Source organism: Rattus rattus, chromosome 4, assembly GCF_011064425.1.
Source record: "Rattus rattus isolate New Zealand chromosome 4, Rrattus_CSIRO_v1, whole genome shotgun sequence".
In the NCBI taxonomy this organism is placed as follows: Eukaryota; Metazoa; Chordata; class Mammalia; order Rodentia; family Muridae; genus Rattus; species Rattus rattus.
In genome coordinates, this window is record NC_046157.1 from 33,870,907 (window position 1) to 33,887,833 (window position 16,927).

The window sequence follows — 16,927 nt, forward strand, 5'->3', positions numbered from 1 at the left end:
GTGTGGTTTACTCTTGAGGTAATGCTGACCAAAAGGAGTTTGGACGGCTTCTCTTCACTGCAGTATTCTGGAGCTCTTTCAGAATTAGAATTAATCCTAGAGAAACCCTCAGTAAAGCCATCCGGTAATGGGATAAATTTTTTAAAGGCAGAATGTTTTAGCATATTGTTTGAGCACCATGGCAGTTTTCATTTCTATTTTGTATTTCTGTTATAATTCTATTATAATTCCTCAGTTTTTTTCTTTTCCTTTTTTTTCATAGTTAATCCAACTCAATGTTTGTCAATGTTTTTTTTGGATCATTTCAAAACAGCAACATTTTTGTAATTCTGATCTCTCATATAATCTTTGGTTCTGCTTTTATTTGTGTCTCGCTCCTTATTTTTTTTCTATGTTTGTTTGTTTATTACACTGTCCTGCTAACTTGTTGGTTGGCTTGTTCACATTTGTTCACATTTTACTAATGTCTTGAGGTACATGGTTATTATATCTATTTAGTACCTTTCTGTAGTGATCACGTGTGTTTATTGCTGTAAACTTCCTTCTCACAGGTCCCTTGACAATGTCCCACAGTTATATTACATTATTATTTATTATTATTTCTACAAGGTTTAAACATCATTTTTTTAGATACCATGTGCTTTTAATAGCTCATCACTGGTAACACTTCATAATCAAGAGTAAGTTAACAGGCTAGCATTTAAAAATGTAGACTTTCGTAAGTGTACAGGCCAGCTTGTGGGGAAGTGACCAAGATACATAAGGTAGGAGATTCAAGTGACCGCCTGGAGTTTCTATACTTCATTCTGCTTACAGAACATTTATTAAGGTTGTTTAATATGTGACTTTTCATTTGACATTGTGGAAGTCCTTTATTGTAAAGCTAATCCTTCTGCCTGGTGACAAGCAGCAGCGACAACGACGATCACTCTGGACCCCCACACTGGATAAATTCCATTTCCTCCTGAGACATAGGTTTCCTCCTGTATTTCTGAGGTAATAATTTTATTAATTCTGCAGTGTCTGGTGGCCCCTGATGCATCAGTAAATTGGGGGACAAATTTCCTTTAGAATGCTGGGAAATTACAGAGGAGTGGGAGGGTAGCGCAGCAGATCTCAAAGCGTCTGAAGCACTGAGCTTAGGTTTGTCTCTTCTGTTAGGGAACTTTATTAACGGAGCATGTGGCTTCACTACCTGCACGACCCTGGTGGTAGAAGCCATCTTGCTGCCCATCATGTTATCTACTAATAATTTGGGAGCATATTATTCATTCTCGTGTATTTGTATATTTATTGTTTTTGTTGTGTAATTTGATTTTGTTGTAGTCTGAGGAGATATATAATATGAGATTATTTTTAAAAACTGACTTACAGAGAGGCAGGAACAGATGCTGGTGGCCCTTCCATGCACATGTTATGCACATAAGACTGGCCTCAGCCTTAGTCCCAGGGTGAGCCAGTGCCTCCTGGGCATGGACAGTGTAAGAACCTTGAACTGGAGACAGACTGAGCAGGCTATGGACGTGGACCAGGGCTGTGCTCACTATGAACAGAGACAATGAAGAGCCAGGCTGGCGGTAGAGAATCTGGAGGAAGTGCAAACAGTTCTGGGGTTTGAAGCTGAGAATCTCCTGAGCACTTCTCCCTCCTTATCGCCTCATTCATTTGGCTGCGATAAAAAGCTAGAACAGACTTGGCAATTCATGAAAACAGACCTGTGTGCTCCGGTTCTGGAGAATGAGAACTCCTAGATCCAAGCACTGGTATGTGTGATTCTCTGACGCAAGCCCATGTCATCTTTCATACATTGACATCTTCCTGCCGCATCCTTGTAGAGTAGAAAGACTAGGGTCTTATACCTGAGCCTCTGTCTATCTTATTTACTGACAAAGTCCCACCTTTTAGCATCTTGAGGGTTAAGATATCGACATAAAAATTTTGGGAGAAACAATCATCTGTGAATCATCTGATTTCAGGCTTTATATATATCTTTCAGAAATTCTCCCTTCATAAAATTTTATGTCTTTCCTGACAAGAAGTTCTGTTATATCTTCTAGATTGTTTAATTACTGAATAGGAAACATATCGACAAATAAAAAAATACTATAACTGCTATCTAACTTCATTATAAACTTTTAGGAGTTGGTGTCATTAATCTAGAAACTGGGCTGTTCTAACCAATGTGGTAGGGTATAAGAGCATGGCATGCTATAATCCCGATGGTACCAAGATGAGAGAGTGCATGTGCATGTGTTTTGTGGACCTTGAAAGGACCAGCGATGCTGGAGGGGTTTCAAGTACTCATGGATAATCCTGTGGAGACAGATTTCCTGGTGTCGTTCCAGGAGTGTAGAATTTACAAAGAACATTTTTATGTCTCATGAAGAAATACCCTTTAAGTAAATGGACTTAACCACCCCTAAAAAGAGCTTCCAATAAAGAGACAAGCTGCCTCTCCCTGCAAGTGATCAATCAGGAGCAAACAGGACACGTTTTATTGGTTCTCTCTCTATGATATTATATATTATAATCCGTAATCTTTAAAAATTTCATCCATCACCGATTTCTTGATTATTTTTTAATGCATGGATATGTGTGGGGTTATTTGTTTCAAAATGCTTTTGTTAACTCTGCATTGTTAACAGAATCTGGTACTTTCCATTTTTCTGATAGAAAGTGGTTGATGTGAGCACCTTTGGTGTATAAAATCTACCTATTTATTTAATTAAGTAGCCTTTCTTTTTGGCAGTTGGAAGGTGACTTTGAGTGGAAGAGGAAAACCAGAATGGGATGTGAGAGGGAGAAGCTCAAGCTGGAGGACGCCAAGAGGGCGCTGAGAAGCTGGAGAGCAGCTGAGCAGGGCAGCTGAGGAAGTGAGCACCTTTTAACAGCCAAAGGATTCTGGGAAATCTTAACACTGAGAGGAACAGTGCTCTCATTTCATTTAGCAACAGGTTCCTAGGCCAGATATCTCAAGACCCAAGAGAGTGACCAGAAACCTGGAGAACAGAGAGTTTTTATTTGATGGACTTTATTATAACCACTGCCAAAACAGGATTATAGATCATCTAGAGGATAGGCAGAAAGTGTCCCCTGAGCAGGCAAGAAGGGAGAAGCAGGGCATATGAGAGGTGAGCTTTAGGAATTTGAAGTCAATGATGTCAATGCCATAAAATGCAAAATACATTCGCTTTCATGTGAAGATTGATGGACACTTTCAACACTTAAATACTTCTTTGCCATCCATAGCTTTGTTAGCCCCAATACAGCTGATTTTGTAATTTAGTTTAGAAACATTAAACCTTAAACCTAAAGCAGGACATGATAACAAATAAATTTCATTTTCAGCTAATCGGGGTTCTTCTGATCCCGAGGAACTGAGGGGAAGGTGGTTTCTTCTGTGGTTCAGTTCAAGCAGCCAGTGAAATAGATTTTCTTACCTTGTCCCTTTGTCTTCCTCTAATTAGATTTCTTTTTGACCACTAAGGATTTACAACTCATTTGTATTAAACTGAAGAAGGGAAATAATTAACTCTGAGCATGAGATGCAGTCAGGTTAAAGCTCGGAGCACACTGGTAATTGGGGTCTGCAGTAAATGGAAGGCTGTGTAGTGAGCAACAAATATTGAGTTTGTGGTATTTTCAGTTGTGTGGATGTTTCACCATCGGACCTGCTGGCAGTGAGGCTTTACAGGCGTTATCCTAGGAGACCGTTGAACTTGGGATGTGTTTGGAAGAGACAAAATAGAGTAATGGAACAGCGCAAGCCACTCACAAAAGGACAAATGCCTCATGATGTGAAGTGTCCAGAATAATAAAGTACAGAAATAAAATCATATAATTTCTGGGGGCTAGGAGGAGTGATTGTCCAATGGGTATAATGTTTCAGATATGGAAGATGATTATGCTCTAGAGAGTTGCTGTTATGGCAGCAGGTGTAGTTAATAGTTCTGCACTGTGCACTTAAATATAGTCAAAGAGTAGATCTTATGTTTGCCATGAGACCTGCTCTCAGTGAGACTTCACTGGTGTTTTACCAGGAAGCTATTAAATTTGGTACATGTTTAAAACAATTAGAAATAAAAATGAACAGAAATCATGGTGATATCTCTTAGGAAATTGTCAGGTTAAGTAATCTTGAACAAATCACAAAGGAGCCATAACCTAAAATGAATATACTGACATATGTGATGTCACTTTAAGAAAACACAGTTAAAGGCGAGGCAAGGTAGACAAATGTCTATGGAAGATGTAAAAAAATACATGCTAAGAATAATGTCTATAGTATAACAAAGTCTATAGTATAATAACAACATGAACAACTCATTAGGCAGAAAGGAAAGAACATACAAAGGACTCATGAGTGACATAGCCAGACAGAATAAAGCAATGAAATGTTAATCTGTTTTCTGAAAAGATCACATAAATATGCTGACATTGCGGATGAGTATATAGGAGTCATGATCTCACATGACTATTGAAGACCCACATACCTGTGAATAATCTAGCAGTTTCCACTCCCAGAAACTACTCTGGACAGAGGCAGTATGTATATGAGCAACGTTATTTGTAAAAGTAAATGTTGGAAGGACACTGGACTTATTAATAGTAAAATTCATAAGTAAACTAACTACAGGATGTCTAAAAATGGAATAATACATTTAGTTCATTGTAAATGAAATAATAAGAAGGCAACATAGAAAACATCTATGAAAAATGAATTCGATACATTATAGTTGTATATGAATAAATTTATACAATACTAGGCATATTATAAGTACAAAAAAAAAACTTCTTGCAGCTACATAATAGTCATGATACAAACCTTTTAGCACCTGGAAGAAGAAGTCTGGAAGGATTCATACCAAATACACAAAAGAGGCTCCTCTTAGAAGAAAATGGGGTTGCAAATAATACCTACAGATGAACGTCAACATGTAAATGAAAGAATGGATTCTCCCAGTAATCAGTTCGTTTGTGATTTTTTTATAGTCTGAAAATATTTAAGCGAAGTCGTTTGTTTTTCAGAATTATAATTTTTACCCTTTTTCAGAGTTAGGAAGAATTCAGAATGTGTCAGTCAAGTTCGCCAATCAGTTATCTTGGTGGCTAAACATTGAACAGCAGCTAAGAGCTTTGGGGATTTAACCTGACACCTGTGCTCACCTGTATTGAGATCTGTAAATGGAGATTGGTGATTTGATAGAAAATTTTCTGCCAAGATGTCCTTAGTCTAAGCCAACTGTAGACAATATGGGAAAATAACATTAATTACCAAGGTAAAGTACCCCATGGATCTGTGACCCTAGAGAAAATTACTTTTTAAGTTTAAATTTCCTTCTGAGGGTAATTAAAACTACACCACTTATTCACTGAATCCTTTCCATGAAAAAGGCAGTGAGCAGAAATCCCAAGCTGTATATTTTGCTCATTCATCTTCCTGACAACCTTTGTGCTAACATTATTAAATGCTGCTGTACACTGGTGAGCAGAGAGCATGACCCACTGTATGCAATCAGTGTTAGCAATTTAATTTTTTGTGATTATTATTCCTTATGATTAGAAAGCAATTATCCCAAAAAATCAGTAAGTTCCAGAGCTACATGTGATTTCAAAATGGTACTTCATAGCACACAGATATTTATAATAAACGTTAGGCCATCTGACTATTTCACACTATATTACCATGTGAGAAAGTAATTAAAATTATATGAAGTAAATTAAAAACATGCCTATATTCACAGTATTTACATACAACCAGATAGAAAATATTATGTTGGAACTAAATGAATATCTCAGCAATATTACAGTGGCTTGAAATAATTTAGAACTTCTATACTTATCTTCTGATATTACCTGAGCCAAACAAGAAAATCGAACTCATTCTCTTATGAATATATTTTATTTTTAGACACAATATTAATCTTCAAGTGATTATCCTATTCGAAAGGCATATCTCTGAAAAATTAACTTTATACAAAGTCAAAACCTCAAACATTTCAATTTACATATAACCCAAATTTTAATGATTTCAAAAATGTCTTTAAAAATGTCACAGTAAACCCCATTAATTTGTACAATTAATATATGTCACCAACTTTTAGTTTTTAATATCCCCACAAAATTATTTCTAATACATATCTTGAGAATTCAATGATATTATTATTAGAAATAAATATATCAGATCCTATGATAACTAGATGAAAAGAGATAATAGTTTTTTAGGGATAAAAGTCATACTTAACTTCCTGGTACCTTTTCAGTCATACATTACTTACATAACTGGTAAATTATTTATATGGTATAATCGAGAAAAAGGAAAGTCCATCCAGAGACTGCCCCACCTATGGATCCATCCCATCTGCAGACACCAAACCCAGTCACTATGGCTGATGCCAAGAAGTGCTTGCTGACAAGAGCGTGATATAGTCTCCTGACCAATACAGATGCAAATGCTCACAGCCAGCCATCATACTGAGCATGGGACCCCAGTGGAAGATTGGGGGAAGAATTGAAGGAGCTGAAGGATTTGCAACCCCATAGGTAGAACAATAATATCAACTAACTGGAACCCCCACCCCACCCCCAACCCCCAGAGCTCCCAGCAACTAAAATGCCAACTCATCAACCAAAAAGCACACATGGAGGGACCCATGGCTCCAGCTGCATACATAACAGAGGATGGCCTTATCTGGTATCAATGGGAGAGGAGGACCCTTGATCCTGTGTAGGCTTGATGCCCCAGCATAGGGGATTGCTAGGGTTGTGGGTGGAAGGGTGAGTGGGTGAGCACCCTCATAGAGGCAGGGGGAGGGGAATGAAATAGGGTTGCAGAGAAGAAACCAGGAAGGGGGACAACATTTGGAATGTAAATAAAATAACCAATTTTTTTAAAAAAAAATTAGTTTTCAAACCAACTGCACCACAACATCTAGTATGGCATGATACCCCTATGTGTATTCTCACCAGAGCACTGCAGCATTTAATAATGTTAGCTGAAATGTTGTTAGGAAGATAAATAAGTGAAGTTTTAGCTCAGTGGTATAATAATAAACCCCTAAGGGTACAATACCAAGTATAATAATCTTGGTGATCACCAACAACTCTCTAATTGGACTTAAGGCACACTGAACAGGAGGGAAATCATGTCTGGTACTAGAAACTATGTCAACTATGTGGGATTAGTGAGGTCATAGATCTTCGAGGAGTGCCTACTGCCACCATTTCACTGAACCAACATGGGCCTAAGTACACTCTAATACTTAAACTTACTGTTACAGACAAGTGTTGTGCTGACCCCTCATCGAAGAAACTTCCTTTCACAATAAAAAAAAAAACATTACAGAAGACCACAGACACCCAAAATGGGGACAACAAGTGATTGTAGGGTGCCTAGTCACAATTAATACATTATATAACATAACTCCTACAACTAAGGCCCAGGGAATGTCTTGGGTGTTCCATTGTTGTGAAGAGATCCATAACCACAGCAACTCTTATGAAAAATCATTTAATTGGGGCTTGCTTAGACTTCCAGAGGTTTAGTCCATTTTCATAATGGTGGGAAGCATGACGGTGTGCAGGCAGACAAGGTGCTGGAGAATTAACTGAGAGTCCTACATCTGGATCCACAGGCAACAAGAGGAAAGGCAGACATTGGGACTGACATGGACTTTCAAAACCCCAAACCCACCCTCAGTGGCACTCTTCCACCACCAAAACCATGCCTACTCCAACAAGGGCACACCTCTTAATTTTTCCCAAGTAGTACCACTTCCTGATGGCCAAGATTTCAAATATATGAGTCTGTGGTGGCCATTTTCATTCAAATCACTACAGGGAACATCATGGAAGAGGGATCAGAAACAACCAGGAAAGCTGTAGTGAGATCGTTTCCTAGACATAACAGAGGAACTTCATCCTGATACCTGCCTTACAAAAGACCTGAAGAAGCACACTGATAGCCATGTCCACAGAAAAAAGAGACTCTCACATACCCTTGCCTCTGGACAAAGAGCTGTAGGCAATTACAGAATGCTGAGAACCGGAAAAATGGTCCTCCCCAAGGATAAGCACCCTAATTTGTTATCCAACACCGTATGGCCACCTGTGACCTCATATACATAAAAGTAATATTAAACGGATATAGCCAGCTTTACTTATATATTTATCCATGTGTGTGTGTGTGTGTGTGTGTGTGTGTGTGTAAAACAATAAGAAAAAAGACGCTATGTTTTCAAGAGGGAGAAGGGTATCTGTGACAGATGAGAGGAATTAAAAGGAAGGGTTAAATGATGCAATTATCTTAACTAAACTTTTTAAAAAAGGTCCAGTCTTATGAATGAGTTTATGCTTTCTGTGCTGCCCCTCATAGTCCATCTAAGATACCTGTAAACTAAATAAGTCACAGAACAAACTCAGACCTGAAAGATTATCTTGTGTTATAATTAGAGATTTATTAAACTTAAATGTGCAGAAACTGGTCCTACTTTAAATATTATATATTATTAATCTTATTATATCTGTTAATTATATGTGTGTTTGTATTTAGTTTTATATGAAATTATAAACATTTTTGAGCTTTTATTCATTTTGTTTCATACTAATGAAGGTGTGTCTGAATCTACACATCACATACATGTAGTGCCCACAGATGCCAGAGAAGGGCATCAGATCCCCTGGGACTGGAGTTACATACAGCTAGGAGCTGACCCATGGGTCCTCTGGAAGAGCAGCCAGTGCCCGTAAACACAACTATCTCTTCAGCCCTGAACAGAGCATAAACAACAACAGCAAAAAGAAGAGGAGGAAGAGGAGAAAGATGAAGAAGAGAAAGAGGATGCAGTGCCATGAATTAGTTTTCCCTAAGTCCTGATATATTTATATAATGGAAAGCAAAACATATTCTGAACTAGATTCAGTGCATCTTCTTTTTGTTCTAATCTATGACTGATTACTGAAGGTAATTTTAATGAGCCTGGACAATATTACTCTGCTGAAGAAATGATGCTCTTTACAGCACTTTTATCTATACTCAAGAGGTAGGAGTTCTTTTAACTCACATTTTTTTCTAGTTTTTTTTTCTTTTTTTCTGGCTCTAGTTATCAGATGACTACACACATTAGTGATCTTATACTTCCTCCAATTATAATGTTACCACGGATTTCCTAGGCTCAAATCTGTTGCAAACTTGGGTACCAACCTAGGGTACTGAGTTTGTTAGAACTGTATGTGATATTAAATTGATATTTATCCAAGTTTTCTTTCTATTGCTACGATAAATATCACAACCAAAATATCTTGGTGAAGAAAGGGCCCTTAACTTCCACATTATATTCTGTCACTGAGGGAAGTCGGGGCAGGAACTCCAGGAGGCAGAAACTTGAAGGCAGAAACAGAAGCAGAGACCATGGGAGAACACTGCTTACTGGCCTTGCTCAGGTTGAGTTCGTATACAGACCACGACCACCTGCCCAGTGATGCCACTGACCCAATGGGCTGAGAATTTCCAACCATCCATCTTTATTCAAGAAAATGCCCCAGTGTCTTGCTTATAGGCCAGTACACAGCAAATACATTCCTTCACTGACACTCCCTTTCCAGATGACACAAGCTCCTGTCAAGTTAACAGAAACCTAATCCGTGTGACTTTGTGCTTCTTGAGCAACTTTCTTGAAATTGGTATCAGTTCTATCGATAAGATTGTTGCTGAGCAAATGATAGCTGACGATTGTCAAATGCACAAATTCTAGTTTAGTATTGTATACAAATTTCAACGGTTTGCTTTAAAAACTTATTTTCTTTCTTTTCCTTTGAAGGAAGTTCTTTTTTCTTTCTTGCTTTTATTTTTTCATATAAGGTCTCACTATTTAGTGCTAGGTGTCCTAGAACTCATTATATCCAAACCAACCCTTAAGGTATGGCCACCATGCATGTCTGAGAGGTTCACATCCACAGGGGAGGGCTCTTTCCTACAGTTTTTCTTTCATGCTGTAGTGATGTTGCCTATTACTAAATACCTAGAGGTCTAAAAGACATCTGGATTCTAATTCTGATCTTTGTAGTGATTTGGGGAAAATCACATATATTCTGGGTTCTATTTTCTTTCATCACAGATTGGGATAGTGTCGTATTAGTATTCTCACTTGTGATGAGAGAGAGAGAGAGAGAGAGAGAGAGAGAGAGAGAGAGAGAGAGAGAGAGAGAGAGTCTGGAAGAGTAACTGGAAGTTGAAAAGATTAGGTGAATCCTAGTAAAAACTGAGAGTAATAACTTTAACAGCCAGTAGCTGTAAGATATGAATGAGAGGCCAGAGAAGGCAAGGGAGACCAGTTTAGCTGAACTAAAAATAGTTAAGGAAAAAAGAAGCAAGATGTGGAAGCTTCATGAGGACCTCTCTGCACTTAGAGGTGATACATGAGGTGGGGGACACACAGACTGCTCACCTGAGCTGGAGGGTCAGACAGGAAATGTCAACCGTGCAACTGGGAACAACCTAAGACTGATTTTTAGCTACAAGTGGGTGAAGTCCTGACCAGCTGAGCTGATGACCAGCACTGTGCATTCCTTTTAGATTTTTGAACTTGGAAGTGCACAGACAAGGGAAGGGGGAGATCAAACGGCTGACTTCAGATATTTGATAATGGAAGCTGTAATTCTTGAGACTGTGTAGATCAGGCCTGACCTCAGTGGTCAGTGTCAAGACCCTTCAGCATCACTTCAGTATGACTTGAAAGTGGCTTCTGGTGTTGTTAGACGTCTAGTCACTTTTCCTCACCAAGCCTTCTGGTACTGGCATAAGTAGGATGAAAAGTGAAGCCAGTAGCTCAGTCTGTCCTGAAGAATGATTTTGTGTTGAGATGACTCCCCAAGGGTGGCCCAGATACTTAAAAAGCCTGTCTGAATGAATGATAGACCCAAGCAGCCTTCCTGAGAGAAGGGGACATTTTCCTCTTGTATCCTCTGGCATCTCTGTAACCAACCAACACAAGAAGAAAATTTTATCACATGCCCTGTAGCCCTCATCTGTTCCCTCACTGACCCTATGCTCAACAAACTGTCATGTCAATGGCTCATATCAGACCATGAGTAGCAACTGACTAACTTCCCCCATAACAGAAAGAAGTTTGCTTTATATTAAGCAAAACAAATGGCTAGTTGTTGCAGCCTCTGCCCCTTATGGGTAGAATTTGGTACTGAGAAAAATATGATGCAGCAATTGGGATTTGTTAACAGCAGATCCTTCACTTCTTGCTAGCATTTCCTCCGATCCTATTATGTGGTTGTAACAAGACACCTGATGTCAGAGAATTTATCAATTACAAAGGTGTTTCTTCTGATCCTGGAGGCTGGGAGTGAAGGGCAAGATGAAGGTACCCAAAGGTTCGGTGTCTGTGATGACTCCGCTTTAAAGCTGGTCCCTCTGCTGCCTCCTCGTATGGAAGATGTGAAAATGGATCAAGCATTCCCTTGTTCCTCTTTAAAATGTCACCAGTCCTATTCATGATTTGCTCACATCCTAAAATATCTGCCTGCTAACACTGAGTAATGTAAAGTGCCTTTCAATTTATGGATTTCGGAAGACATTGAATTCATCGTTTTTTGTTTCCCATCCCTTACATTTTTGGAATATAAAAATTTTTCAATCAAAAATAGTCCAAGACTTGAAAAAGAAATCAATATTAACACAATGATACATATAACAAATTTTATACCATAAAGTATTTCACATAGAAAATTATTCAAAGTACAATTATTCAAGTTCTGTTAAAGATACATGTGTGCATGCATATGTGTACATGTATTTATATATGTGTGTTATAAAAAGATATATATATATATATATATATACAGCATTGATCTAACAAGTTTTGTGTTAGATTAGAGATGTTATCTGATTGTACATGTGCAAATATCCTCAAATTCAACAAAACCTAGAATTGAAACATGTCGGGTCCCAGGAAGTTTGAACAAGCTATGTTTAACATTTATAAACCCTGGGAACATTTAAGCAATCTCTTTTACATTCTGAATTTACTGTGGATTCTGTCTTCCCCTAGGTGCTGAACACTGCCTTACTTCATGCCTTGTAGGCTTTATGTGTTACCCTCTCAGCCCACCTGAGACTCCAAAGGACCTCCTTCTCCATATCCTTTGGTGGGATTCCCAATCAATCTCAGAAACTCTTCTTTTGTATAAATGTTAATGGGTTGTAAAAATCTTAATGCTGTTGATAGGCTTATTGTAAATTCATACTCATTAGGCATGGATTCCAGTACTTTCTAACATTCTGCAGACCCCACTGATGCTTATAGAAGTTTACTTTTCTATTCCACCTCCAACCTTATTTCATACAAAAATCCATCCTTGGATTCTAATCCTGCCTTCCTGAATATTTTCTTTCAATAAATAAGGCCTGATAAGATCAAAGCCACAAAGTAGAACTTATCTCTTCAACGTATGCATTGGTTTTTTTCCCCCACTCCTTACTTTTGATCCTGTTTCTATGAATAAAATATTGCTCCACATCACCATTATTCACCCATTTCAAGAAACAAAATCAAATCTCAATATTTAAGACCTTTCCTCCAACACTAGAGAACATGACTTGGGAGGAAAACAAAGCATTCACATCTGTCTTCTAGCTGTCTCTCTGACAGGAGGTGGTGGTCTGCTTAACAGATCACCTGAGAGCCTTGTCACTGAAGTTCATAATTCTGCCTCTTGGGTCTGGGGGGTGGACGGGGTTACTGCATAGGTGTGCAGACAGGTGGTGACTGAGGTTCGGGTCAGTGGAAGGTTACTTCACTCAAGCATCAAGTCCAGGGCAGACATAGACAGAACAGCTGTACTAGGTTGACTATTTCTCTCGATAGCCTCTCCACATGCCTTATAGGATCTTTCTCAGAGCATGGCTGCCCTATGGAGAGCTAACTTCAAACATGATGATTCACAGTACTAAGAGCAAGTGATCCAAGAGACCAAGATAAAAAAAAACCTGCAGGTATTCATATAAATTCCTATGGTGAAGAGTGACAACTCAGTGTGGCTCTTGTCATTCACAAATTGCAGGGCCAGGGGTCTACAAAGGCTGTCCTACTGGACAGTAGAGTCACTGGCTACCTGGCTAACTGTCTTAAAGGCTCTCTTATCCAGTCAGATGCATAACTCATGGCCCAGCTTCTCCTTTGATCTCTGTGCTCTGTCATTAGTGCCCTTAATTTTCTTATATTTTCTGAGAGATCGGTAATTTTGTCCATTCCCCAAACTAGGAAATGTGAAACCAAGCTGGCTATCTTCTTTCAAAGCTGGCGTTTCTGGAAGCTTCCATCACTGTCAGCCTGGCTTGTCCCATCTCCTATGCTCCAAAGTTCTTTATTTCTAATTGCTACAGCAGTGGGTCACTCCCTCCCATTCTGCTTCCTACTACCACATAGACTTGTCCTTACTTCTCATCTAGAGTATTTCAGCGGTTTCTTAAATTACCTTCTGTGCTTCTCACATTTCCATGTTCCAATTTACCCAACATAACACCCAGATTAATTCTTCTAATGCATAGCTCATTGAATTATTTCTCTGATTAAGAATGAACTCCAAACTTCTGCTCTCTGGGTTTGGTATGGCCTGTGAGTACTCTCAATCCTCCTTGGTAGTTTTAGATGTCATTACTGTGATACATGGACCTTCATTTCAGCCAGCTTAAATGCCTGCCATCCATCTGATATACATTTCACCAATATTGCATGCTATGTGAAATGTTCTTTTCTACAATTCTCAATTCAACCTCTCCTATTAACGTTTTGCATGTTCCTGAATTTCTATGGCACTTTTAAAGTCCCCATGTTGAATTGTGTAGTCTTTTAGCATTGCTTAAATAGAAAGCATCTCTCAGGCAGAAAATGGATTTTATTAATATTTACATAGCTTTTTATACTCTTTGAACCCAATTACTAGCATTAACTTTTACGCATGCCTCCTAGTGTTCATGGGTTCAATGACTTGTCTAAGGTCACACAATTAAACAGCAGAGAAGTGCCTAAACCCTAATTATGTTTATGCATGTGTATGACCATATTCTGCTACTGTCTTAAATATTTTGGTAGTACAAATTGATCCTGTTCATTCTCTAAGGCATATATGTTATGCTGAACTTTTGTTTGAATTGTTTATTTCATCTTTTCCCAATTATGATGCCAAAAATATTAATGCTCACCAGCACAGTAGAAACAAAAGCATTTTCAAAGGCATATTATACTGATAGAAGGACCTAGGGTAATTTAGAAGTGATAGGCAATCTCAAAATTACCTTGATTATTTCGACTTCCCATTGGCCTTGCATTTCTGGGACACAACATTTTTAGACATCATTTTAAAAAGCAGCATTAAGAACAGCGTGAATCAATTCACTAACCAACTCTCTTCTCTGGCACAAAAAAAAAAATACTTGTTGGTATAAGTGCATGTGTGTTTCCTGCTTACATTTCAAATTATTTTGAACATACAACTCTCTTCGTTTGGGGAGTATCTTTACTCTCTCCTGAATGACCTACTTAAAACATGCATTATCAGTAGCAAACATTATGCCACTGGTTAGTACTGTCCGTGGATACCCACCAGGAGGACTTATGCTTGGATCAAGTACCCTGTTTGTCTACCCACATATGTTAACCACTCATAGAAATGCAGGGCCCAGAGGACCTTTCTAGATAATGAGGAACTCATGGCCTCTTCCTCTTGTCATTTCTTCACACCATTGACTTAGTAGTTTTACAGAGGCACAAGCCTTTTCACTTTTGCAAACATTCAGGTCTATAAACCCTAAGCCTTTCCAAACCTGGATATGTTTGTCCTGCTCTGTTATTTGATCATTTATTGTTGGAAGCCTCATCAAGTTGGCTTTATCTAGTGGCAAAATAAGTCAGCTAGGATATTAAGTTAATGAATCCTTTGCCTCCATTACCTCATATTAAAGCATTTATGATCTAATCTTAGGCTCTTGTCTGCACCTGTGCAGTCTGTTTACGGTCAAATCCCATTCAGACGGTTATCTATGTGAATCTGCAAAAGGCACTTAGTTCCTCTGATGCTCAGTTTTCTCACTCATAAAGCAGAGCCAATCTAAAGTCTTAAGGGCTATTACAAGGAGAAAAGCAAGGGTGCCAACTGTTCCTTTCAGAAGTGAGAGAAAATGCATTCAACACGCAAAATGTAATTAGAAACTACAAACTACCTAGGAATGTTTCATTTATCACTACGATGCCACATTTCTAGATGCTGGTAGAGCATGCGGGTAATTGAGCGTGCCTGGCCATTAACATTAATACTCTAACCTCTGCGAAGCTGATGGATGGGAAGCAGGTCATTGACTCTCTGCCAGGTCTGGGTTCGCAACCAACAAAGCCGGTATGCACCGTGAGCATCTGTGAGCTAGAACTACATCGCAGTCCCTGTCAGCTTCCAACTGAGCATGCACCTGAATTGGTTCGAATATTCTAACCACATAAGGAAACAACTCTGGGGGCTGGAGTTTATGACAAAGGTTTGAGTGTGATCTCAGTAAATATCAGTGGGTATTATGGCCAATCTCCCGTTAAATCTGTAATAATTTGAATGTCTTAAGCATTTATTAAGTTCCTACAATATGCCAAGCATTGCATTAAAGATACAAGAAGGTATAAATTAGTATCCTTTCTTAAGGAATTTGGAATGCTATGTTTAAATACTATGTTTAAAGATGAGAATTTTCAGCACAGCATGTGAATTAAAGAGATATGTACAAGGTTTTTGCTGACTCCAAATATTACACCAATGGGGCCAGAGGAATGGCTCAAGTATAAAACACAAGTCCTTGGGCAAACACAGGACTGAGTTTAATTCCCCTGAAGCAACATAAAAAGCTAGACACACATGTTACAGTGAACGGCCCCATACCCATGCACACGTGGATAGCAATGACTAAACTCATTGGAATATAAAAGGAGAGCATGAAGTCTGAAGGAGGCGCTGTGTCCAGGAAATATGGTGGGAGATAGACAAGAGAAAGAGAGTCAGATATGGTGAAAATATACTCACAAGAATGAATAAAATATTTTTCAAAAGCGTACATGGCTGTGTGTACCTATGACCCATGCTTGCTGTCCAACTAATATAAATGAAGTGATGAGTCCTTGTCTCAAGGCAACAGGGCACAGAATTATAAAGGAAGACACCTGATGTCCTATTGTGGCTTCTCCATGGGTGTGTGGACACAAGCCCTAACTATGTTCGCTAACCTGGGCATCTGTTTTTTAAATGTTCCTGGCCTTTTTCTGAGTAGTTACTAACACCATTAGACCCATCACCAGCTTCACATTGTCATCAGTTTTCCTTGTCTTCTCAAAATGTTGCTGATGTGGTCCCTTCTTTTATCTCTCTCCTAGCACTCCTTCTCTGTATAAATGAAGTTCTAATAAAAATATTGCCATCAACTGAGATATAACCCATAAAGAGCCAAGACAAATGGATCATGTAATAAACATCCAAACACTGCTCACTACCTGGCATGATTATTGCTACTGGTATTATCATCATTATCAACCTAGAGGCAGGTAGAAGATATTTTTAAAAATTCTACATAATTATTGGAGCGAGAAGTCCACCATTTGTTTTGGTTATTTATCACCATGTTAAGATGTAAATAAAAAGAATAAGGAAAGCAGGTGAATATAATCATACTATATTATACACAATTTCATGTCATCATGAAATTCTTTACTTTGTAAGATTAATGGGAAATGATAAAAATAAGGCAAAATTATAAAATTCATAGAAAATTCAAGTTATAACAATTTCATAGGTAAACAAGGTCTTTTATGTTATACATAGCAATTCTTATCTAATCTAAGAACCTTATGTTTAGAAATCTCCATTAGTGTCTAGAGCACTGGTT

General features: G+C 38.4%; 1 protein-coding gene across 1 annotated transcript; it reads right to left on the minus strand.

Annotated features, from left to right (window-relative positions):
• Positions 1-621: 621 nt before the first annotated feature.
• On the minus strand, positions 622-1,237 carry LOC116897906 (28S ribosomal protein S36, mitochondrial-like). The gene has a single exon (XM_032899309.1). It carries the CDS (start codon positions 1,235-1,237, stop codon positions 926-928), a length of 312 nt encoding a protein of 103 aa, XP_032755200.1. The 3' UTR covers positions 622-925.
• Positions 1,238-16,927: the final 15,690 nt, after the last annotated feature.